The sequence below is a fragment of the Festucalex cinctus genome, chromosome 3 (genome assembly GCF_051991245.1).
Source record: "Festucalex cinctus isolate MCC-2025b chromosome 3, RoL_Fcin_1.0, whole genome shotgun sequence".
Classification (NCBI taxonomy): domain Eukaryota; kingdom Metazoa; phylum Chordata; class Actinopteri; order Syngnathiformes; family Syngnathidae; genus Festucalex; species Festucalex cinctus.
This window is the reverse complement of record NC_135413.1, coordinates 31,135,507-31,161,333: the sequence shown is the minus strand read 5'-3', so window position 1 is coordinate 31,161,333 and position 25,827 is coordinate 31,135,507. Positions and strand designations below refer to the sequence as shown.

Genomic DNA, 25,827 nt, shown 5'->3' with positions numbered 1-25,827 from the left:
ATTTAATTTAATTTTAATAAAAAGATATTTAGAGCGGAATCGTGAGTTTGAGGCTAAGATTTATTGCTTTAGTGGCACCTCAAATTATAAAACATACAAACCATATATACAATACGGATGTAAAAATATCAAAACATCACGATACAAAGGTTGGGATATGATAATTATCACAATATTGTGGGGAGGTTGACGATACAAATAAGGTCACAATATTGTATTAAAAAAAAAAATTGTGTTTTTGTACATTACGGCAATGAAAAATATAAAAATATTACATAAAAATATCTAAATATATATTGAGGCACTTACTTCCTAATGCACAAATGTGTTCACAAGCATATTATGTTCCCCTTCATCTGACCATTAAATTAAATTTTAAAACATAGAAGGGCCATAAGATGCCTTGTGAAAACTAAACTGCACTAAAAACAAACAGTTTTTCCTTCAGCACCTCGCGGGCCAGCGGGTACTAGAACTGAACAAAACTTTTTTTAACAGATGTGCTGCTCTTAATATTGTTACATCCCTAATATACAACAACTAAGAAATGCACTGTGAGCAACCCTGACACAGCATGAACTTGGTCATCTTTTTTTTTTTTTTTTTTTTCAGGATCACGACACACTTTTTCATTCTTTTTTACAAGGCCATAAATTCTCAAAAACGCTGGAATATAAATTCTGAAAATTGCATCATCTCCTAGTCGTCTGCCAAATAACCACATTAAACTGCGATAACTTTTCCTTATTCAATATATTGAGTTGTAGATAAATAACACAAATAATTTTTAAGTTAAGTGACTGTTTTGCAGTAATTGTGACTTTTTGGCCTCGCACGCACTATTTATTTTATGCAAGGATTATATTGTTGTTGCATCTCATCGCCATAAGGGGTCGCTAATTCCCCCATACGATCTCCAATGAGTGACGTGACATACCTTTTTGTAAGAGAACCATAATTTTCGATACGTATTGTTTTTACGTAACATTCCCCCACGAGTTTTAGCGATTCATTGTAATCACATTTAGATTAATATTGTTTGACTAACATTAGCTAAAATATTGTCTTTTTATATCGCTTTTTTTAAGCCATATTGCGGGAGACGAGTCATGAATTTCAAAACGACAAAACGGTGCTAAACAGGCAGCAAATTGACCGCACAAAGTTTTTATTGAACCACTTTGACGTTGAACATTTTTTTTTTTTTTTTGCAGTTCCCATGCTACAGCTCCAAAATGCTCGCAACGGCGGAGGGATGAAAAGTGCACAATAGCAACTCAACTACACACTCGGAAACAAAAACACAACTAAAATTACGTTTTGTTGTTGTGTGTGCGAAGTGCAAATGAGATTGGTAACAAACACGTGACTGATTGAAAAAAAAGCTGAGTTACAGTGAAAGAAAATATGGCAGTAACTTTTAGGTGACAAAACATTTTGTGATTCGAACGATACAGAGAAATACTTGGACTGACAGGAAAGGAGCACGTCAGATACTACACCAATTGAAAAAAAAAAAAAAAAAACGAGTGAAAGAACTTCCAGCTGCTTGGAACAAAAGTGCACTTCTTAGTCATAGGTAAAAGGAAATGGAAGAGAATGATCGGAATGGCAAAAACGTAACGAATACATCAAGTCCATCTCATATTTGCATGTCTTGACGAGGACAAAATATACAAAATTTGAAAAACTATGACAAAACTTGACGCAGCATTTTGTACTTCCTTTTTTTTTTTTTTTGTCCTTGTTGGTCATGCTTTGTTGGATTTGTTTGACAGTAGTACACATTTCCTGGATTCACTGTTTTTCTTTTCTTTCTTTCTTTAAAAAACAAAACAAAACAAAAAAACAAATTAATACAGTGGACCCTCCAAAGAGGAAGCATGGTGACGATAACCATAGAACTGGAACAGTGAAAATTGACCAGCGAAGCTTCATAAATACAGCCCATTTTTACTGCTTAAAAAGGTAAGTAAGTATTATTTACATTGTACCACAGTTAAACGTACTGATTCAAAGATTATTTTTAGGAACGGGGGAGTACTGATACCAGCTATTGTATCAGGCTGAATTTTAATGTATTGGGTACTTGTGGAGACTGTAGATATACCCACAGTAATACATAAACCAAAAATAAAAACTATACTGTGGCAGCTGGGTCTTGGTTCACATTTTTGTTTTGCAATTGTGTTGAATGACATTTGATATCAAAACTACTTGTGGTATTGGTGAATAATCAAATGAGTGGATACTCATGCTGGTTTCGGTCTGTCAAAAAAAAAAAAAAAAAAAAAAAGTGGAATTGAACATCCCGAATATTTGCACTTTTATTAGTTAATGTTAAAATTAATTATTAAATTAATTAAATATATATAGAAAAAATAAAAAAAAATCTTGAATTGATTATTCTACTGGTTATCCCATTGATTTATCGGATTTAAAAAAAAATGTTTTTGCATTATTTAACACAACAGAATGTGCATAATAGCGTTCTGCTTGAGTTTGGCATCCTCACATTGCACGTTATTATATATGACTTTGATTGTGTGTGGCTTGGGCCGAACCTGGTGAGTGATGTGGGAGCCAGTGAAAGAGTGTTTTTATTTTTTTAGATTTTATATTATTTTTTTTATTGATTATTCGATGAATCGTTTCAGCCCTAGAATGCATTAAAGTTTCCTAATGGTTTTGTCAACCAGCTTGAGTTCCACTTTGGAGGTTCGAAAATGATTTTTAGGTAACGAGCAGTAGTCAATTTCTCAGGACAGTCGTCCAAACGTACACTTTTAATGAGACATGCATCAAGCATCTCATCAACCCTTGATTGATTGATTGATCTCGAGCTTAAATGATCCAAACGCAAACGTGTACGCAGCACAATTGTCCGTTCTCGGCATGTGCAAAATAGTCGAGTGTTCATATTTCCATACTCGGCAGCATTACTCCGCATTTTGACATACAGTAAATATTTTTCACATTCCGCATGCACACGTTTCAGCATTATGACATCATTCTGCATTCACATCATCAGCGTCAGTATTGACGTATTTTAACACGACGCCGCATTTTTTTAAACACGTTTCGCATTCTATACTCTTCACACTTTTGTGGAAATATTCGTCTGCATTCCGCACAAATGTAAATGTTTTTTTTTTTTGCGTTTTGAACGTGTTCAAATGATTGCACATTGTTCACGTTGATACGTCTTTCAGGATGATGTCATCTTCATGTTTCAGCATTTAAAAAAAAAAAAAATTTTGCACTAGTGTGACCATAATGTCTTATATGGCATTCAGAACCGATTTTGCGCATTCCGCCCCAACGTAATACTTTGCACATTTCTCTCTGGTGTAAGTAACGTTGACCCGTTCAATGCTGTTGTGAACGCGTGTCGGCACGACGCTTCAGTCTGTGTTTCAGTATTTGACGCCTCGGGGTGAGCAGTTTCCCTTGTTCGAAAAGGTTTCGGTTCCCGAGTGTCCCTTCAGCGTGAACATGTAGCAAACGTCAATAAGAAATTAATAAATAAATCAACCCTGTTTGACGTGACGTAAAAAGTCTCGAGTTCCAGAAGACATTGATTGACGTGCGCTTTTAACCGTATCGTGATGGCCGAACGGTGAGAAAACGTTCCGTGCGCTTCGTGGAACGTCTTCTCACCGTCAGCTGCGGTGATCTTCATCAACTCGGAGTCTGAAAAAGTAGATTGCAATATTTCCCCCCCAAATTTTAATCACTAAAACCAGGGGTGCACAAATATTTTTCTTGCGAGGGATAATTAAAAAAAAAAATTAATTAAGGATGCGACAACCATTTTGACTTTAATTTGTTTTCAATAAACACGCTAAAATGAATTCAAGCAATTTCCTGTATATGCTGAACACCCACCGTATTAATTTTAAAGATTGTTGCAGGGCAAGTCAAATGTACTTTTTAGTAGTGACGTAACGATACCGGCAATATCGTGATATCACATTTTTATAAACTGCCACAATATATCGTCGTCGTCATGTCACGATATTAAAAGCACGTCAGGTTGATTTCCATTTGTGTAGTTCCAGAACCTTCTGGTGGCTATTCTTTTTTTTTTTAGTGCAGTTTAATTTTCATAAGGCATGTTTTGGCCCTTTTATGTTTAAAATCCATGCTAATATTCAGATGAAAGGGGCACGTAATATGCTTGTGAACCGAGTCAATATGTGGAGGAACTCAATGTGGGCTTGCATTAGCAAGCAAGTGCCTCAATATTAAAGGGATACTTGCCTCATTGAGCCATTTTCAGCAGTAAAAAGTTCATATTTTGTCTATAATGAATGTGGTAACTTCATTATTTTTCATGTACAATTAATACAAAATTGCTGACCAACCCCATAAAACAGGTGAGCCATGAGTGGCCGTTACCTACTTCCTCAGCACAGGTGATGTCATCATCAGTCGACAGGAAGAGGAAAAATTTTTTTTTAAAAGCTATTAATTGTACATAAAAAATAATTCATTCTGGACAAAATATTCACTTTTTCACTGCCGAAAATTGTTCAATGAGTCAAGTATCCCTTTTAGTGTTATGTTATTAATGTACAAAAACACAATATTATGGGTTTAATTTGTCGTCTGAGCTCATTTGTATCCCCGCAATATCGTGATAATTAACGTATCGTGACAATTATCGTATTTTTAGTACAATATACTACGGGCCGCTTTTAAAAAAAAAAAAAAAGATGGCAGGCCACAAATATTCCTCGGACTGTAGTTTGGACACCCCCAGTGCAAATGTTCTTTTTTGTCTTCTAAGCACCTGTCAAAAGTTGATGTACACTATTTGCATGAAGGTAGTTAACGTCTGAGTCTAAAATCACAACACTCGTCATCTCGCCCGCGCGCTCGCGACGCCTTACAGGAGGCAGCAGGCCCGAAACATGGTGACGCCCGACGGCGAGGTGACGTGCAGCAGCACGCTCTCGTTGGCCGACACGAACAAAACGGCGCCGCGCCTCAGGCTGACGTCGGACAGCGCGGCGGCCGAGCTGGCGGCGGCGGCGCCCTCGGTGACCAGCAGGATGCTGGCGCTGTCGACGGGCGCCACCGTGTACTGCTTCGCCGAGGCTGGCACCTGCGGAAAGGGGGCGGTATCGTTCGATCGCTCAAAATGACTCTTTCGTGGGAGACTTCTCTTACCTGTATCCTCATGACGGTGAAGTCCGGCACAGGCGGGTCGTAGACGGTGACGCAAGGGTCCAAGGGGTCCTGAACTGGCGTGAAAAGCTTGGCGGCGGGAGGGCTCGGCCTGTAGTTGAGCATCTCGCAAAGCGTGTTGACGTCGATGTACTTCGGGGTCAGGCCGGCTCTTACCGTGTTGTCGGAGCACGCCATGCACTCGATGCAATCTGATAACCAAACAAAAACGGTGACAAACTCGTGTCAAAAAGATTTAAAAGTGGAAGTCAACCTGAAACATTTCTTGACAATAATATGTTATATGTGACCTCACTTGTGTAAACATGACATTCTGATTAATATTCCATTTTTGGAACATGTTATGAAGCAAAAAAATCTAGCTGTTTTGTTCCGTCTCAGGGGGGCGGCCATTTTGCCACTTGCTGTCGACTGAAGATGACATCAATGTTGCTCGGGTCTCAGGTGACAGCCAATCACAGCTTAGCGTCAGAAAACATGTGAGCTGTCGTTGCTTGAGCAACTGTGATGTCATCTTCAGTCGACAGCAAGTGGCAAAATGGCCGCCCCCTGGATTTTGCTGCTTAACTCATATTCCACTAAGACAATATCAACCAGAATGCCATATTTAGACTAGTGGGGGCTGCATCACTGATCTGAATATATGGACTGGATTGCCCAACACGCCCGTGTAAGATGTTGAAGCGACAGGACGGCCATCTTGCTCCTCCCATCTCGCGAGCAGACTACTGTAAACTATATGGTATACGTACAGATGAGACATATATAGGCAGTTAGTATAGGGCCGTCGTAAAATGTCTGAAGTCCTCTTGTTGATGTTTAACAAATTTAAACCATCATAAATCATGCTGTGTCAAATGTTCTCTAATTTCAATTTTGTAAACGTTTCTCGGGAGGAGCAATATGGCGGCCTTGCGACTTCAAAAGTCTTGGGCCTATGGGCTATCCAGTTATATATTCAGATCAGTGGGCTGCATAGAACAAACATATTGTCCAAAAAATAAAAATAAAAACTTCCCACCTTATTGCCTACTACTGACCTCCGTACAGGTAAGCGTGAGGTTCGTTGGCTCCAAGGAACATGGCCTGGTTGGGCTCCAAGAGCACATGGTTGAGGAAGTAGATGGAGAAGCAGCCGATGTCGCCGGGGTACTGGGAATGGAGGCGGAGCAACAGCTCGCCGTTACTACTCGCTGTGTCCTTGCCTGCCGCGCCTACGCAAACACAAAATTATTGATAATAATAATCGTCACAAAACATTTCTCCTGAAAATGGTTTGTGAAACTTTTATATTGTGGCTCACCTTCTTCCGTGACTCTCTTGACCAGCATGTTGAGTTGATCCACAAACACTTTCTTCTCGCAGTTCATCATCCTGGTGAAGCACTTCTTCAGCGCCTGCCTGGTCCGCCCCGCGTCTCCGGCGCCGCAGCGCAGCTCCTCGGCCGCTTCGTTGCCCACCAGGGCGCGAAACTCCGGTACAGCTAATACATTGCATTAGATATGTTTTGTTTGGATGCTTTATCTGTTTGTAAAAAAAAAAAAAAAAAAAAAAAAAAAAGTTGTCAAATTCTGGCCAGACGTACACTTGAGGAATCCGAGGATCTCCTCCACTGGTCTGAAGCCGCAGAGGCCCTGGAAGTGCGTGAGAGCGATGGCCATCTCTGGCTTGTGGTTGTTGTCCGGGTAGTGCTCTGGGAACTGAGCATGGAGACGAGCGGCTAACTCCTAAAGGGAACACGGGAAATAGTCAGCCGGCTTTTTCAAAAATGGGGGGTAGGGGTGTTAAAAAAAATCGATTCGGCGATATATCGCGATACTACATCGCGCGATTCTCGAATCGATTCAATAAGGGCAGAATCGATTTTTTTTTTTTTTATTTTTTTTTTTAGGATTCACACCTTGAGCATAGAAGAATGTCATATGAACGGAACATTAAGCCTTAATATTTTATTTTAATGCTGTTCAAACATGAAACAGATTACAACCTCTATAAGACTGAAATTTCAGATAAATAAATAATACATTTTCATATAAATCTTACACTCTACAAGCTTACTGATTAGTATTTTCTAAATTTGAATGAAAAAAAATCGCAACAATCGACTTATAAATTTGTATCGGGATTAATCGGTATCAAATCGAATCGTGACCTGTGAATCGTGATACGAATCGAATCGTCAGGTACTAGGCAATTCACACCCCTAGTAGGGGGTGATGGGCGCTTAATTAATGTAGGCTATGTTTCAATTCACACTAGTTCTCTTGATTTTTTTTTTTTTAAATCAAAAAATGAATGGAGGTTTTGTTTTAGGCACCTGATTGGCCCGCGATATCCACGATAATCTATGATAAATCTACTCAAGACATAAACCTGATTTTTTTTCAGTGAGAAAATAGTTTATTTTTATTAATATTGTTAATATTTTTTACAATATTAAAACTGGTGTCTTCTTCACAGTGAGTAATTTAGTGCATTTCTTTTAAACAAATACAAATGTCTTCTTAACAGAGGCAACTTTCTGTGAACAAATTTGTGTCTTTCTTAAACACTATTGTTATGCAACATGTCAGTCAATTGTTTCATTTAATAAACTGACATTTTTTTTGCGTAACATTGGAAAAGTAAATAAATACAATTACTTAAATATTAAATCAAGATTAATAAATTGCGTGCTTCAAAAAGTCGAAACATAAAATGTGTTTTAAAATGTTAAAATTGAACATATAATACACATTTTTCATAGAAATGTATGATAAATGTCTTATACAAGTAAGTCTTTTTCGCCTACTCTTATGAGATGCTCCCCCTAGCGGCCCGCCAAGTAATTGCTCAATAAGTTCATGAACAACGGAGCCGTTATGGTGGCTGTATATTAATTATATATCACGATACTTGCGTAGTAGGCGTATTGATAATCTATCGGGAGACAAAGTATCACGATTATCGCGATATCGATATATCATCACACTCCTACTAATTATTACATTTTTTTTCCTTCATCATCATCATCTGGCGGACAGATATAATTGCTGCTCTAACTTGTGCATGTGACTGTACTGAATGTTTGTTATGGACTCTGCGATTCACAACCAAAGGACGTGTTCAGCCTCTGTTTCTATCTCAGAAAATGGAAAATTCCGATGTGGACTTCCGCACATAAATGCCAGTTGATTTGTGTAGGGATGCACGATAATGCTATTTTCAACCGATAAGCATAGATAATTGATAATTGTTTGCAAAATTGACTTGAATACAAATATGCTTTTGAGTCCTACTATAAGTCGAACATACATTGAAACATTATATAAACTTTGCACAATGTTTCAATGTATGTAAAGCACCATGAATCTGAATTTTATTGATATGAACCAATGTGGCATGTCTATAATTATTGCTGGATTTCTTTATTATCTGGTTTATCTGTATGAAATCAAATTGCCGTTAATTAATCGGCAGATTTCTCTTATTATCTGGTTTATCTGTTTGACGTCAAATTGGTCGATAATTGCCAATAATTATCGCCACTGATATTATCGTGCATCCTTAGATGTGTGTGTGTGTGTGTGTATACTTACTCTGTTGGGGTGCGCCTGTATGGACAAGGCGGTGTTAACCGAGAGGACTTTGAAGAGGAAGGGCAGCTGGCCCTGGAAGGTGTCCTTGACCTTGGAGCCCAGGCATGCCGGGAAGTGGGCGATCCACTGACCCAGCGTGGTCTGCGCGATCCGGTTGTCTTTGATCTGGGCGTCGCCCTTCGGGTGGGCGCCCATCCACAGCTGGAGGAGGCGGAAACGACGACGACGTATGCGATCACGCTCGGGTTATGGTGACTTATGCACTTTGGAAGCGCCTTGTGCAGTAAATAAAGTAAACCTGTATTGGGTTTGCAGGATCCACATATTGTATTGAACCATAAAAACATAGCGTGATTGTCAAAGAAGTAGCGGGCCACACAGAAAGGATTTATCTACTGTCTTTGCAAAACATACTTAAGAGTTAATCATTTAGATGCGCAACGAGCTAAAGTTAAAATGTGACACCACAACCCTCGGGAAACATAATTCAGCGTTTCATCATGCGGCGGCGAAAATGTCAGTGCGCTGGTCAACGAACCGATGACCTTCACAACAAACCCCTACGGGGGCTGCCGTGGTGCTAAATAAAGAGCGTCGGCGAGCACAGTATAAGCCGCCGCCATATTGTCTTGGCTGCTCGCGGGTTCCGCGGTGGACGATATTATATTCCACGTACCTCTGCGTAAGGTTTGCCATCCTCGATGACGGCCAACGGGTCGCCGCCAAGCACCAGTTTGGCCACTTCGCTGTCCAGTCCCACCTTGCCCCATGCGTAGTTCTGCACTGCACAGGTCAGGGGAAACACTAAAATGGCGAGGCAAGGGGGAAAAGCCAGTGTTAAACTTTTGCTTTATGCTACAAATTCAGTCTTTCTAGGCTGTAACAATTTAACAAAACAGCCAGTGAAATCTTGAAATTTTGTGGTGTGCTGAAGAGTAATTGTGACCAACATGTGTTTGTTTTTCATGTTTTTGGATGAATATATATATATATATATATATTTTTTTTTTCCTCCATCGCCATTCAGATGTTACAATTGTTTTCATTGTACACATTGTTAGCCACTGTAATATATTACTTATTGCTACTGCTACTCGCAATAGTTTGCCTTGAATAACAATAGCACGTTATCAGCACCGGATAACAGAAGAATGAAAAAATATATATATCCCGGAATGATGTGATGCAGCACATAAAGCACCTCAAGTTAACGCCACAATTATTTTTCATTTAATTCCTCAATTGTATAGTGTCGACTTAGGCTATTTATTATACACTTATGATTTTTCCTCCTGCTTTCGTTATAGACTCGTTACAACTTACGTACAAATTCCTACGTAAGTCTCCGTCGTAGGTACGCAACTGCGTCGTAAACTGAGTGAGATGCCTATCAAATTATCAGCACGCCAGGATCGACAATTGACAGTCGCCTTGGCTGCAATATCGTCGTAAATAATAAAAATAAAGACATTGAACGGCGGGGGTTGCGGTAGTTAACAGGAGTGGAAAAGAAACTCGACTCAGCTGATTTGAGCACAATGCACACAAGCTAAAAGCTAGCACACCGTCCGCGTTCAATGACCTCGCGGTTGTTTTAAAAACAACAGAAAAGTATCTGGTTACTTCATAAGGAGGAAATAGAATGGTTAGCTAGCAACTAGGTACCCAGTGTATCAACGTTAGGCTCGGTTAAAAAATAAATAAAAAAATACCACTTCGCTTGACACAATCAAATTAGCTTGAAGGATTTCAAAAGCATTCTGTCGTTGAATGGTTGAACAGAGTTGTAGGAGATGTTGAGCTCACCTCTTACTTCCTCCATGACTGCGACCGTGTTGTCACTCGGGTGGTGACGTCACGCAGTTTCGACAGCCTTTCGGTGTAAAAGCTTCCGATTTTGCCCTCTAAATAATTACTTGAGTAAGAGTAAAGTATTCAGTGGGGAAAAAAATAAGGTGACTAACTTCGGCTTTTTTTTCCCAATCAAAGTGTGTACGTCAAGTATAGACAAAAGACGTAAATTAGTATACTTTTTTCTGTGTATATTACACATGCATTTTTAATTCCACACTTAATTTGAATGTGTTTATCATTTATATTGTCTTTCCGTGTCATTAATTTTCATCCATTTTACTTTATTGTAATATCCCAGTCCTCTGAGCGTTTTACAATCTCTTTTAAACGTTATTTGTATCATTGCTGCCATAACAAACCTGTTCTCCTCTTTCGTCTATACATATTTTTTCCATTATAATGTGGACATTGCGGCATTTTTTTTTTAAGTTTTACTTGTTATATTATTTTAAAGTGCTATTGCTCTTCATTGAGTAACATATTTGTCAACTCTACCTCTGAGTATAACTACATTTTTCCTTCTTTACTTTTGTCTTTTTTTTTTACCCCCAATAAACTTTATTATAGCATATCTGGATTTGTGCGTGGCGCTGTGACGTCACCGCCCAACTGTCGGAGCGCGCATGCGCTCTACACTTGAGTGGAGGAAGTGGGTTGAAGAGGCAACTTCGGTGGCGGTGGCGGTGACGAGTTCGTTGTTTATTCCCCGCTCGCAGAGGTTCGAACCACCGAGTGTTTGAGAAAAATGTCGGCGTTTGATGACAACCCCTTCGCCGAGTCGGCCGGCGTCAACCCTTTCAATGTAAGTACTTTAATTTGTGCTAAAGTGGCGCTAAACGGACGAGCTCGGTGACTGTCAATTCGTTCGCGAGAGGGTAGCCACTAGCCAGCACGTCAGGAAACTTGTTGGGTGGGTGATGGTGCTAGTGTCGTAGCTTGCGTTCTCTTTTGCCATTGGGCGAATATTTAGAATTGACAGGCCTTTAACCAATCAGCGCGCCGTGATCGGACGGCGGGGGTGGGATATCACTTGGCTCAAATTGTAGGAAGTTAACGTGTAGCCGACAAGGAATGTGTGTCAAAACTTTTTTTTTTACAGTCGTTACCATTCCGAATTGAGAACTTTTCTGACCGTTTGTCCTGGTTTTAAAGCACTTATTGTTGTTTTCCCATGTGAAATCAGGCACAGGTGGCCAGCTCAGGAGGGCCTATTTAGCATTGACCACAGTGCTGCTGTTCCTCGAGGATATGAGCCAATTAAGCCATAAACTTCTTAACTTATTACTTTTCCGCTTCAGTCACACAACAAGAACCTTACTCAGACATTTTTTTTTACATTGTAGGTGTGTACAAAATCTAGGTTTACGGTGTCACATGATGTCATTATGTCAGTGCATCACGACTATGGGGATAGCATAAGTGTTATGATTTTATATCAGTGTTTTCCCAATTGTTGTTAAGCACACATTTTACATTGAACAAAAAATAAAACAAGCAAAACAAACCAAATGCCACAAATTGAGTTTTCCACAGGTTAATTGTCACCAAGAGGATGAGAATTTTAATTACTCTGGCTGTCACTATACGTCGCTGACATAGATAAACGATTCTAACAATTACCAAGATACATTTTCGGAACACTCAAGTGAATTTGAGTAATTTCCTGTGGTGCGCCTAAAGATCTCTCACCGCACGGTGGTTGGGAATCATTGATTTATGTAAATCACAATCTTTCACGCCGTTTTCGCCCCCGCTGCAATGTCTCACACGGGTGAACAAACAGCAGCAGTGCAGTTCGCGACTGTTTGATTGCTAGGCGGGGAGATGAAGCTAAATAAATAAGCTGTCAGCAGCTGGTAACACGGTGCCTGCCTTGGCCCCCTTGCTCCCTCTCGCGCAGACTGCGATCTCATTTATTTGAATAAATTGATTTTAGCTGTAATTTATGCCCACGTAAAGATACTGACACACACATCAACATCTGTGGATTTGAAAACAAATAAAAAATAAAAATGTAGTCCGTTGCCGTTGATGTGTTCTGTGGTGACCTATCTCACTTCCTGTTTGGCAGAAGTTACTTTGTGTTCAGTTTTCACGAGTCTTCCTTCTCCAGTTTTGCAATGTCATCAAAAGACACAATCTGAGCTCCATCTGGTATTTTTATTTTTTTAAATTCAGTAATAGTTTTGCCATGAGAAATGGCTTTTTTTTTTTTTAATGGACATGCACCATTGTTGCACGTTGTATTGGAAAACTTCGAGTTTGAACATAAGCCTTTCAAGGCTAGGAAATAATGGAAATAAAGTCACAGTTTCAACTGTCTGCTTGGGAGACAATTTTCTAAGTAACATTTTCGAGTGTCTTAAACATGTTTCTTGCCATTCCCAGATAATCTTGTTTTCCATTATCTCTGTCCTGGTCTTGCTTTTGCTACAAGCATGCAAAACAAACCCTTCCGATTTGCAGCTAATCAAAATGTCAAAGTCTGGCTTTACATTTGTATGTTTCATCTACGAATGTTGGTCCTGTTGGTCTCCTGACACATCCTGGTTGCCTTTTTCTTAACCCCTTCGGAGGGGGGAGTTGAGTGCACCAGTGCAACTAGTGCTAAAATATAGTCTGGAGCGCTGTGATAAATAAAACTTAACATGACCTCAACACTGACCTTTATTTCAACCTCTCCCCATCTCCCTGACATTAATTCCAGCCCTGAACCCTTAAACCTAACGTCAATCCCATCCTAACCTACTGTGAGTGTGTCACAAACTGCACTTAGCTCTCACCAAGCTCACGAGCATTTCATAAAAAGAGAGACAACCACGCCACTAGCGCACGTCGCAGACTGCAAATTCCTTGACAGGAAGGAGTCAATTGTTGAATCTGGCTGGGAATGTTCACAGGTGCGTCCGGCGCTGATAAGTAAGCTTCAAGTCCGCTTATAATGCTTTGATCAAAGGACCAGACAGCCATGATTTCGGGTGCTTTTTGTTTTCCACATTTACAGCTTGCAGTACAATGTAGTGAAAAACACAAGAAACAGGGCCACTCTTTTGGGAGAGCTTTCTTCAACTTGTCCCTAGCAATTATCCTTTAGCCACCAATTTTTGGTCTTGCCCGCCACCACTTTTCGAGTTCATCCCAAATGTATTTGATAGGCTTCATCAAGCATACTTTTGTGCATTTAGTCTAGTGATAGACCGATATGGTTTTTTCAAGGCCGATACCGATACAGATTATTTGTAGTCAAGTCGGCTGATAACCGATATTTCAAGCCGATATTCATTTGCAGTAAAATGGGGAGGGGGGGGAATTCTTTCAAACTATATATCATTTCTCACTGAGTAACAAATTCATGTGAATGTAGCTCATTTGGGGTTTTTGTTAGGGTTCGTAAAAACGTTTCAAAAAGATTTTTGCGGTGAAAAATTGTGTGAATATGTTCCAAATGTGTTTACGACAAATAAAAACTGACTGCGAACATCTTACAAATCCTGATGAAAACCCCAAATTCGCTACGTTCGCAAGTATCCCCTGCTCAGTGAGCTTTATCGGCCTTCAGATTCAAAACATGGCCAATGCCGATATTTGTCAAAATGCCAAATATCGGCGCCGATAATCGGCCGGGGCCGATTATCAGTCTATCCCTAATTTAGTCCACAGAGAAGGTCTTCCTCAAACTGTTTCAAACATACATATTTGCTCGGGTAATTAATTGTCATCTTTTGTCTGCATAAATAGACCGACACGGGCTTTGTTTTTGTTCCAGGACCCGGCGGTCACACAGGTGACAAACTCCAACATCGAGCCTGTTGACCAGTACAACCCTTTCCCTGCCACAGTAAGCTTCATTTGGTTTCATCTTCATCTCCTCATCCTCCTGACACATTTGATTTTATCCTGCCCGCTCTTCTTGTTCACCTGTGTAATTGAATTATTATTGTCTTTTTTTTTTTCTTTTTTTTTTTGTTGGAGAATCTGGCTAGTCAGACCACTCCAGCCTCCACCTCCTCCTACCAACCTGCAGTACTGCAGCCATCCTCAGAGCCCAGTCCACAGGTGAGTCACGCGTCACGCTCATTCGGCCTTTTTCTCGAGTGTAGTGCAGCCGTTTGCCCGTTTTGGAGACCTGCTGCAGTCGTCTCCGCTTCCTTGCACTGCCTCTCTCAGGTCGCGTCGCGTTACCTGAGCATGCTCGGTGGCAACACGGAGTCTCAGTTTACACAATATCATGCAAGTCATTGTTTTACAGGGAATTGGTTAAATATTAACAGACTTCTTCTTCTTTTTTCTATCGTCCACAACAGTGTTCAAAATACAGCGTACAAATTACAAAAAAAATATAATTGAAATTAATTTAGTTGCGTTCAAAAGCAGCAGTCTGGTTGACCTCCAAAACGTGTCCAGCAATGGTCTGAAGGCTTATTATTTATTACATTAACGGGATACTTGACTCATTGAGCCATTTTCAGTAGTAAAAAGTGAATATTTTGTCTATAATTAATGTGGTAACTTCATTATTTTTCATGTACAATTACTACATTTAAAAAGTAATTTTTCTACTTGCTCTCGACTGATGATGACGTCACATGTGCCGAGGAAGTAGGTAACGACCAATCATGGCTGTACTGACCAAACCCAGAAAACAGGTGAGCCATCACAGCAAGTAGAAAACTTACTTTTTAAAAGGTAGTAATTGTACAGGAAAAATAATGAAGTTATCAAATTCATTCTAGACAAAATATTAACTTTTCACTGCTGAAATTTGCTGAAAGAGTAAAGTATCCCTTAATTGTTCTGAAAGGAACCAACTCGCAATCCCTTTTACACCCTAACAACTATGGACAAATTATGCTCAGCTTTTTTATTGCTTATAAGCACCGAGTACAACTAATTAAAATTGCATTTTGGGTTCCTGAGGTCATTAAATGTGTACAAAAATTTAAGTTATGAAAAATGCTAAATTCATTGAAAAGGTCAAAAGACAGACCCAAAACAAAACTTTAAAAAAAAAAAAAAAAAAAAGTTAAAGATCATACGACAAATGCTCGTATTCCAGAAATATGGAATAATTGATGACTACAAGAATATTTTAAAAACGGCACTCGGGATTTGACCTGTTGCAGTCATTGAACTTCAGTGCTTGTTCTTTCCTGCTTTAAATATTACTGCTAACAGCTAAGCCAGGGGTGGACAAACTCTGTCCTCGAGGGCCAGAGTCCTGCAGGTTTTGCTTGTTTCCCTTCTCCAACACAGCTGTTATATGGTCAGATCATCAGCAAGCTCTGCATAAGCCTGATAATGATCCTGTTGATTGGAATCGGCTTGTGCTGGAAGAGGGAAACCTCCAAAACCTGCAGGACTCCGGCCCTAGAGGCCCACCCCTGAGCTCAGCAAATGTGTCTATTTCCTCATGTGCCAAATGAAATGACTGTTGACTAAATGATCTTCCTCCTCCTCTTCAGGCGACCGCCACTGCAGCACAGGCCAACCTGCTGAGGCAGCAGGAGGAGCTGGAGAGGAAAGCTGCCGAGCTGGACCGCAGAGAGCAGGAGCTCCAGAGCCGAGGCCCCTCAGGTTAATAGTAGCATCCATCGCTGCGAAGAAAACAAAATAGCACTGCCGTACCTTGAAATGACTTTAATCTTGGAAAAGAAATATATATTGTGTTTAAAAATATCAAATAAGAAAAGAATAAAATTGGAGTTGCAACGTGTAATTATTGATGGATGTGTACCTTTAAGGGGCGTGGTCATTAGAAGCAGTGGCAGATCTGAAGCTTGCTTATAACTCAAATTTTTGCTCACAACACAAAGCAAGTTGGAGTACTCGTACGTCAAGGTGCCGCTGTATGTTAAACAACATTATAGCACTATTTGCTTTATTTTCCCAATATTGTCTGCTTAAAGGCGCTGTCTGCCAGTTTCACTCTGGAAAAGGCACTTTTTAAATACAGGATGCACACACTTTAACTCCTTCTCAGTTTACTCCTCTAGGCTTAAGTTAATGTATGGTTGTGATTTTTTTTTTTTATTTACCCCCAACCTCCTGCCTATATTTTACCATTTTGTGTTTGTTTTGTCAACAACGGGACGTTTCTGGGTGGTGTCTGTGGACAGACGGTTGTTGAGAAGCACTGCGTTACGTGAACATTTAGAATTCCTGTCAACTCCTACTTGTGGACACTCCGTGATATTGATTGCGTCCGTTTTTGCTGGCTGCGTGTTTGTTGCACTCACTCTGTCTCGATTCTTGACATCTTTCCGCATTTCTCCGTAAATAGTTGGTATGATATTGTTTTCAACTATGCGTCGTCCTGACATGAACATCTTCAATTGTGCAGAATTAGGAAAAACAGCACATTGTGTACTTTACTTGTGAAATTTTGGTGTATCTGACAGCTGCTTTTAATTCTTTGTCCTGTTGTCAGGTAAAGAAAACAACTGGCCTCCGCTCCCCAAGAGTTTCCCTATCAAGCCGTGCTTCTATCAGGACTTTTCAGAGGAGATCCCCACCGAGTACCAGCGAGTGTGCAAGATGATGTACTACCTTTGGATGTGTGAGTGCTCTCAAGTGATGCAATGCAACATATGTCGTTAATTGACAGCACAATTGCCGAAATCCAACACATCTTGTGACATTTTATTTCTCTTAGTGGAGCGCATTATACAGTTAACCTGCACCTGCTCGTGATTTGCTTGTGATGATTTCACATATTTGTTTGTTTGTTTTTTTTAATCAGCTATTTGCAGACAATTTTGTGCTTTTTAAAATGTTCTGAGATGCTAAATGATGCGGCCAAAGTCCTTTAATGGTAATTAGTGTCAGGGAAACGTGTTAACGTGATACCTTTCAGCTGAGGAAAAAATAATAATAATTTGTTGGGGGAGGAGCCAAGGTTAGCCAGGTTTGTTAGTGGACGATACAGAGTGTGGGTTTTGCAAATCATCGTGAAAATGAGTTTGAAAAAATGAATATTACCTGTAACTGATTTTGGGCTGATAGTTTGTGGAGTGTTTATGGTTTTAACTGCAGTGGAGGGTTTCTTGTGTGCGAATTCCTCACAAAACTTGTCTGACTTACAATAGATTAGTATAATCATCCTTATCGTAAAAAAAAATTAAAAAAAATCTACATTTTATTACAAATATTTTATATTGCATGGTTCTGTAAAAGAAAGAAAGAAGGTTTGGGGATTGTGCTGCCAAAACCTACATTGATTCTATCTATCGTTTACAGAAACATGCAATTTGTATCATTTGTGGTTGCGGATACAGAGACCACACTAATCTATTATTTCTACAACTAAAAACTTTCAAATTTATTGAATTGATGGAATTTAACCGTCTCAAAATAATGTTTAAAGCCCATCATGAAATTCTACCAGTTAATATACACATTAAATTTATAAAAAGGTAAAGTGAGTACAAATTAAGATGAACAGATATTTTCTCCAATACAAAATATCGGCCGAAACAAAAAGAACGATGTATTTCAACTCACGGTGTCACCTTATGGAACAATCTGGATTGTAAAACAAAATCATCTCAGTCTATCTGTATTTTTAAAAACTTCACAAAAGCTCAATTACTGGAAAAATACTTGTTATTGATCGGGGCAGATAACATAAGTTTGACTTCTTTTCTGTCCCTTTTCATTTCTCTTTTTTTTTCTCCATGGAATGAAATATAATTGAATTGAATTGGAAAAAACTTGAATTTTCTCGCAAGTGACACCCGGAAACGCGTCTCAAGGACGACTCGCTGTGACTTGACTGCAGCTTGTGCCACTCCCCCTCTTCCTCGCAGTCAACTGCGTGACGCTGTTCCTCAACATGCTGGCGTGTTTGGCCTACTTCACCACGGCGTCTGCCTACGGCGTCGACTTTGGCCTCTCCATCCTCTGGCTCATCCTCTTCGCGCCCTGCTCATTCCTCTGCTGGTACCGGCCCGTCTACAAGGCCTTCAAGTGAGTGCAAAATGTCCGCTACATTCACAGAAAGTTTGCGGTGGTGTTGATTTTTATTTTTTATTTATTTTTTTAAATCAGCCATTTTTTTAAATGTAGCCTCAGTTTTTGTCCAATTTCAATAACACTTGTTAGTTTTTATCATAGTTAGTCAACCGCATCCCATTCTTATTTAGTCACCTTTTAGTCGACTAGTATTTGATCATTTTAGTCCAAGAAAACATCATTTTACTTGTCTAATTTTAGTCAACAGACTCTGTCAACATTTTAGTCGTCTAGTTTTAGTCAGGACAATCTTTTTTCTTTTTTTTTTTCACCCTTTTTCATTTTTGTTGTCAGAAGATATTGAACATTTCCAACTAATCTAAAACTACTTCACATAAAATTTCCTGTCATCTTTTTGATTTAAAACAGCTTCGCGCACAATTACAGCTACAAGCTAGTAAGTTAGCTAGTAGGGGTGTTAAAAAAAAATCGATTCGGCGATATATCGCGATACTACATCGCGCGATTCTCGAATCGATTCAATAATCGGCAGAATCGATTTTTTTTTTTTTTTTTTTTTTTTAAGGATTCACACCTTGAGCATGGAAGAATGTTATATGAACGGAACATTAAGCCTTAATATTTTATTTTAATGCTGTTCAAACATGAAACAGATTACAACCTCTATAAGACTGAAATTTCAGATAAATAAATAATACATTTTCATATAAATCTTACACTCTACAAGCTTACTGATTAGTATTTTCTAAATTTGAATGAAAAAAAATCGCAACAATCGACTTATAAATTCGTATCGGGATTAATCGGTATCGAATCGAATCGTGACCTGTGAATCGTGATACGAATCGAATCGTCAGGTACTAGGCAATTCACACCCCTATTAGCTAGCATTAGTTAGTGGTCAGATTAACGTTGTTACTTTGAACGTTGCGTTGATGTTACGTTGCACTCGCTAGCTGCAGAATTGAAAGAGTGATAGTAATAGATTATCAGAGACAGGATTTTACAAAATCATAATTTTCGTGACCTAAAATGTCCATCAATTTTTGTCCAGTCTTTTTAATAAGTGAGCTAAATTTTCGTCTCGTCTTTATTAGTCGACAAAAATGCATACTGATTTAGTCCCAATCATTGTTTATTAATGGAGTTTTGTTTTCGCGCGGTGATAAGTGTGATGACGAAAATATTATTTAGTTTTCATTAATAAAATGAACGCTAGTTTCTGGTTTATTTCCATGGAGAGTTAAGATGTAAAATTTGGGAAATGATAATAATAATAAGACATCCATGCAAAATATTACAATTAAGAAGCATGACATTTCAACAGATTTGTTAGTAGAGTGTTTTCAAGTTTCAGAATTATGCTCAAATATTTTTAGTTGAAGTTCCCGAATTCTCCTGGAAAGGTTTCAACTGTGAACATTCCCAGGCTTTTGCAAACCGTTATTTGAATTTATTTATTTATTTATTTTCTCTGAATATGTTCTGCATCGTTTTAACCTTCTGTGTGAAATATTTGTTCTGACTTCCTTAGGACCGACAGCTCCTTCAGCTTCTTCTTCTTCTTCTTTGTCTTCTTCTGCCAAGTGGTCATCTTCATCATCCAGTCGGTGGGCATCCCCAAGTGGGGCAACAGGTGGGTTGGCATTAAATATCATTATTATTATTTTTTATGTAATATTTTATTACATTTTCAAACCAGAACAACATTACCAGACAGCAGGTGGGCTACAAAAGCCTAATATTTTGACCGTACATGGTCATGCATTAGCACAAATTGATTTTTTTTCTTCTTTTTTCTGTGTTGCCGTTGCAAAATTGTCAAAATCATGCAGTAGTTAAACAACATAAAAAATATGATAAACTCAGATGTAGAGTAGCAAGAAACTTGGCTTCTAAACTGGGTAGTTAAATCCCATAAGAGGACGTCATTATTTCTGGTCTGTTTTTATTATTTTTGTTATTATTATTATTATTATTGTATTATCAACATTGTTGCACGCTAAATTGCACTCTTTGTCGTCTTCCTCTCCCATTTGCTGAGATTTGGCATCCTTCAGCCTCTTTGCTGCTTTTCTTGCTGTAAGTGTTGAAAAACATGGAGACATTTTTGAATGCAAAAAAAAAAAAAAAACCATAAAACCAGCAACTGACATTACAAATAGCTAACCCCACACAATTTACTTAAAATTGCAGAAGCAATTGTGATTATTTAATAGCAGTGTGACTATTGAAACATTTATCTTAATTCATTAGAGGCTTTATTAATCACTTTTTAATCCAATTAAGACATTTGGCACAATAAACTAATGTTTTACTTGAAATAAAGATTGATAAATGAATATATGAGATTATGACTATAAATAACAAAATTCAATCTAAAAAGTTTATTTTAGAGGTGTCAAAATTAGTGCATTAATTTTGAGTTAATTTAAATTTCCTTTTAACGCCACAAATTATTTTAATGACCGCCCCTTACTTGGAAAGTAACAATTCCACTCGCAAGGCAGTGAAATTTTAGCAGTAATACATTTATTAATATAATGCATATATTTGTGGAGGCTGAGGTGAAGTTGTATTTTTTCAATTTTGACAAAGTGACTTCATGTTAAAGATTCGATTGCTCTTATTATGAAAAGAAAAAATGCACTGAAGTGTCACCAATGTCTTACAAATGCAACGATGCCATCTAGTGGGAGAAAAATGACCTCAACGCAAATCGATATCACGCTCGTTCTTTTACAGTACAGTACATCTTTTTCATTTTAACTCAATTTTACAAATTATTATGAAATTTCTGTATGAATGATTTAAAGATGTAGCCATATTTCTATTAGTTAAACATTTTTTCCCATTTTTTTAACGGGTATTAAAACGTAAAAAATATTTCCTTGTACATTTAGAACAGATATAAAATTTGCGATGAATCCTGAGTTAACAATTGAAGTCATGCGATTCATTATGATTAAAAATTTTAATCGCCTAACACCCCTAGTTTATTTCCCATCATGCTACTACATACAGTTGAGTGCCATTTTGAACCGAGTGCAGTGCTCTCATCTTATGATTTCAAGATGCATTTGAGCTTACAGTATTAACAATGTGCTACTGCTAACTTGTAAACTCAACTTACCGAAGCTTTTATCGGACGTTTTGGGTCTTTTTATGTAGTTGGTGTTCTGCATGACACCAAATCGAACAATTAGATGATTTAACTTCTTCCTCTCCGCTTGTCATTTTTTCCCCCCCTGACCTTTAACCTGACTCAAAATATGCAATTGGCCATCAGTAATGCGATGGTGATTTAATATGCGATCACTTTATAATTTTTTTTTTTGTGGGTAGCTCCACTTTTGACAGGTTTCACTGCTCAAAGTACCAACCGTTCTTTTACCGCCTAAAACGTAACTGATGTGTTTGCGCAGCGGTTGGATCGCCGCCTTTTCCGTCATCAACTCGTCGAAAGCGGTTGGCGCCATCATGATCATCGTGGCCATCCTCTTCACCATCTGCGCCGTCATGTCCGTCGTTCTGCTCAAGATGGTAAGAAGCCTTTTTTTTTTTTTTTTTTTGGTTAAAACTTCAGATCCAATATATACATTTTTTGTTAAAAATAACAGTAACCGCTTTTCTCCAATATGTCATTTGTTATTTGTGAATTATACTTCAATGAATTATTTTTTTCTCTCTAAAATTTGACGCTTTCATTACTAGGGGTGTGAATTGCCGAGTACCTGGCGATTCGATCCGTATCACGATTCATAGGTCACGATTCGATCCGATACCGATTAATCCCGATATGAATTTGCAGGTCGATTGTTGCGATTTTTTTTACTCAAATTTAGAAATACCATTCAGTAAACTTATACATGTAAGATTTGTATAAAAATGTATCATTTATTGATCTGAAACTTCAGTCTTATAACTATGATCCACTATATTTAACAAACAGGTTGTAACATTTTTCATGTTTGAACAGCATTGAAATAAAATATTAAGGCTTAATGTTCCATTAATATAACATTCTTCCATGCTTAAGGTGTGAAAGTTAGACGTTTTGTTGAATATTTTTTCATCAAAAATTTATGTTAAAAAATCGATTCGGCTGCCTATTGAATCGATTCGAGAATTGCGTGCTGTAGTATCGCGATATATTGCCGAATCGATTTTTTTTTAACACCCCTAGATGTAACGATATCCAAACATCACGATATATTATCACGATATGAAGGTCACGATACGATAATTGTCACGTTATTGTGGGGGGGGGGGGGGGTTGTCAATATTTAAAAAAGATCACAATATTGAAAAAAAAAAAAGAGCTCATACTAAAAAAAAAAAAAAGCACAATATTGTACTTTTGTACATAACAGCAATGCATATAAACCACTTACAATCTCTAATAACAATATTGAGGCACTTACACAGGCACTTTGTCAGGTACTCAAAAACAAAGGTGCTGATTGGACGAGGAGGAGATCTGTCTGTCTTCCTGAAATCAAATTGCTATTCCTTAAAGTTTGTCCGTCGAAGCAAATTTGAATCTGAATTTAGAGAGCCAGATTTGCTTTGAATGACACGAAAGTGGAGATGTTAGTTAGTTAGTTAGTGAATGATGTCACCATCATCTAATGAGATGGTCTGACTGTCGCGTCCCCCTCGCGCAGGTTCACGGCATGTACCGCCGAACTGGCGCCAGCTTCCACAAGGCCCAGCAGGAGTTCTCGCAAGGAATCTTCACCAACAAGACCTTCCAAAGCGCCGCCGCCGGCGCGGCGTCGTCCGCGGCGCAGGGGGCCTTCCAGGCAAACAACTAGCTTAGCGCCACGCTAACTGTTCCAGGTCAGGGTCTTCATGTTATCTGGTTGGGAGTTGTGAAGTGGGGGGGGCCCGGTGAGTGTCCAACCTTATAATGTGTCGACCTTGAGCCAAGGTGAGGCTGCAACTCGCACAGACACCCACCACCACCACCACCGTCACCGTCACGTCGGATGATGACATCATCCGGAGGGGCGAGAACCACACCAGGTGCATTGTGAGAGACGGTGACTGATGTCTTCATTTCACTTTGTCTTGGCTTTGTATATTTTTTTTTGTGTGTGCACTTTTTTTTTTTTTTTTTTTGGCAACGCTCATCAGTGTAAATTCGAGCGTGGCTTTTTTTTTTTTCTTTTTTTTCAGCATGTATGAGATTCTTGACAACCATTTTCTTCTTCGTGTGTCATTGTTTGGCAATTTAACACTTAATTCCTGTTGAATCCTAGCAGACGTGCTCTTTTAGTTGCATGTGAAGAAGAAAGTAGCAAATCGATTCATTGTGCCTTGTGCGTCGTTTGCTTGAGACAAAAAAAACAAACACACAAAAAAAAAGCCTCCCTCAATTATACTGGATAGAAAAAGTGTATACACTTCTGTTCAAATTGCAGATTTTTTTTGTGAGAACAACCAAGATAAAATAAACAACCAAGATATTGTGGTTGCAAAACTGTTCACACCCTATAAAAATGGGATGGTAGTGTTCAGAATGATATTTAAAGGGATACTTGACTCATTGAGCCATCTTCAGCAGTAAAACGTTAAAGGGATACTTTACTTATTTAACCATTTTGGCAGTCAAATATGAATATTTTGCCTATAATAAATGTGATATTTTCATTATTTTTCATGTCCAATTAGTACCTTTTAAAAACACATTTTGAAACTTGCTGTCGACTGAAAATGACATCACAAAGGCCTCAGGTAACCAATCACAGCTCAGCTTGTGAGTGTCACATGACCAAACCTAGAAAACAGGTGAGCTGTGATTGGTTACCTGAGGCCCTTGTGATGTCATTTTCAGTCGACAGCAAGTTGCAAAATGTGTCTTTAGAGGTACTAATTGTATGTGAAAAATAATGAAAGTATCAAATTAATTATAGACAAAATGTTCACTTTTTATTGCTATAATGGGCTAAATAAGTGAACTATCCCTTTAATATTTTGTCTATAATTAATGTGTTAACTTCATTATTTTTCATGTACAATTAATACCTGTAAACAGTAATTTTTCTACTTGTTGTCGACTGATGATGACATCATTCGTGCTGAGGAAGTAGGTAACGGTTTTCACCTGTTTTCCTGGTGTGGTCAGTAAACTGAACCATGATTGGTTGTTACCTACTTCCTCAGCACGGGTGATGTCATCACCAGTCGACAGCAAGAGGAAAAAACGGTAAAGTTATCAAATTAAATGTGGACAAAAAAATGAACCTTTCACTGCTGAAAATTGTTCAATGAGTCGAGTATCCCTTTAAACTTTAAATGAGGGTCAAAACGCACCTTTGACCGTTTAAAGTGCCTCTAAAACATTTCAGACCATCTCGTGGACTTTTTCTGATATACATTTTTCTATCACAAAAAAGAAACTATCGTTTGAACAGGGGTGTATAGACTTTTTATATCCGTGATAAATGCCTCCCTTTTCCCATCAAGAAGAACTGAAAAGGCAGAATTATTAGAATGCTCCCATTTAACTCAAATAAATGTAAATATTACACAAAGACTGGAACTTGGCAGAGGAAAATAAATGGTCTGTAATATTTTGAAATTATTCTTGAAATATGACTTCTAAATAAAAAAAATAGTCATTTGTTTTGGACTTTTTCCTCAAAATTCCAGCTTTCTGCTTTAATTTATTTTTTTCAAACTAACGTCTAGTTTACAAAAATGTGCTTATTGTTGCTGTGCATTGACAGTGGAAGCATCCAAGAAAAAAATAAAAATAAACGCCTCCCTCATATAGCCACATCAATGTTCACATCATTTTTGGACTTACCTCATCATGCAAGACATCATCATTAACGAGTTAACTCCCAAGCCCATTTGAACTCTGTTGCTAACCAAAACGGCAGCACCTAACTACCAAAGCATGCAAACACGTGTGGAATCTTACCGCGTGTTGTAAATAAGTTAGTCTCATTATATTTTCTGTCTGTGACCAAAAACATCACATATTTGAGTTAATGATTTCAAGATAAATCAGGATTTTATTTTTATTTTTTTAATTACCATAGCAGCATGCAAAATAACCGGCCAATCAAAATATTCCTGAAATGTTTCCTAATGTAGCCTATTTATTTCAGTGCTAGAATAAATAATGAATTTAATATCTGAATCTTGTTTTTGTTATCAGATTACACTTTGATACCTTTTTGGGTTTAACTAATATGTATATTTGAAAAGCTGCTCCAGG

General features: G+C 38.4%; 2 protein-coding genes across 5 annotated transcripts; one reads left to right on the top strand and one right to left on the bottom strand.

Annotated features, from left to right (window-relative positions):
- Positions 1 to 41: 41 nt before the first annotated feature.
- On the bottom strand, positions 42 to 10,641 carry mpi (mannose phosphate isomerase). 3 transcript variants are annotated; one of them, XM_077517588.1, is made up of 8 exons: positions 10,578 to 10,641; positions 9,448 to 9,575; positions 8,772 to 8,972; positions 6,779 to 6,920; positions 6,497 to 6,676; positions 6,234 to 6,407; positions 5,176 to 5,384; positions 42 to 5,110 (listed from the first exon to the last, which is right to left on the bottom strand). In XM_077517588.1, the coding sequence occupies exons 1-8, from the start codon at positions 10,591 to 10,593 to the stop codon at positions 4,892 to 4,894; spliced, it is 1,269 nt and encodes a 422-aa protein (XP_077373714.1). In that variant the 5' UTR covers positions 10,594 to 10,641; the 3' UTR covers positions 42 to 4,891. The 3 variants fall into 3 exon arrangements, with proteins under 3 accessions (XP_077373714.1, XP_077373715.1, XP_077373716.1); XM_077517589.1 differs by lacking the exon at positions 10,578 to 10,641 and adding an exon at positions 10,484 to 10,556; XM_077517590.1 differs by lacking the exon at positions 10,578 to 10,641 and adding an exon at positions 10,095 to 10,461.
- Positions 10,642 to 11,210: 569 nt separating this feature from the next.
- scamp2 (secretory carrier membrane protein 2) lies at positions 11,211 to 24,287 on the top strand. Of its 2 annotated transcripts, XM_077517591.1 has the most exons (10): positions 11,211 to 11,427; positions 14,392 to 14,464; positions 14,596 to 14,681; positions 16,088 to 16,199; positions 17,053 to 17,181; positions 18,431 to 18,590; positions 20,131 to 20,232; positions 22,022 to 22,139; positions 23,264 to 23,438; positions 23,530 to 24,287. In XM_077517591.1, the coding sequence occupies exons 1-9, from the start codon at positions 11,371 to 11,373 to the stop codon at positions 23,411 to 23,413; spliced, it is 987 nt and encodes a 328-aa protein (XP_077373717.1). In that variant the 5' UTR covers positions 11,211 to 11,370; the 3' UTR covers positions 23,414 to 23,438; positions 23,530 to 24,287. The 2 variants fall into 2 exon arrangements, with proteins under 2 accessions (XP_077373717.1, XP_077373718.1); XM_077517592.1 differs by having other exon boundaries at positions 11,218 to 11,427; positions 14,392 to 14,463; positions 14,598 to 14,681; positions 23,264 to 24,287.
- The last annotated feature ends 1,540 nt before the right edge of the window (positions 24,288 to 25,827 follow it).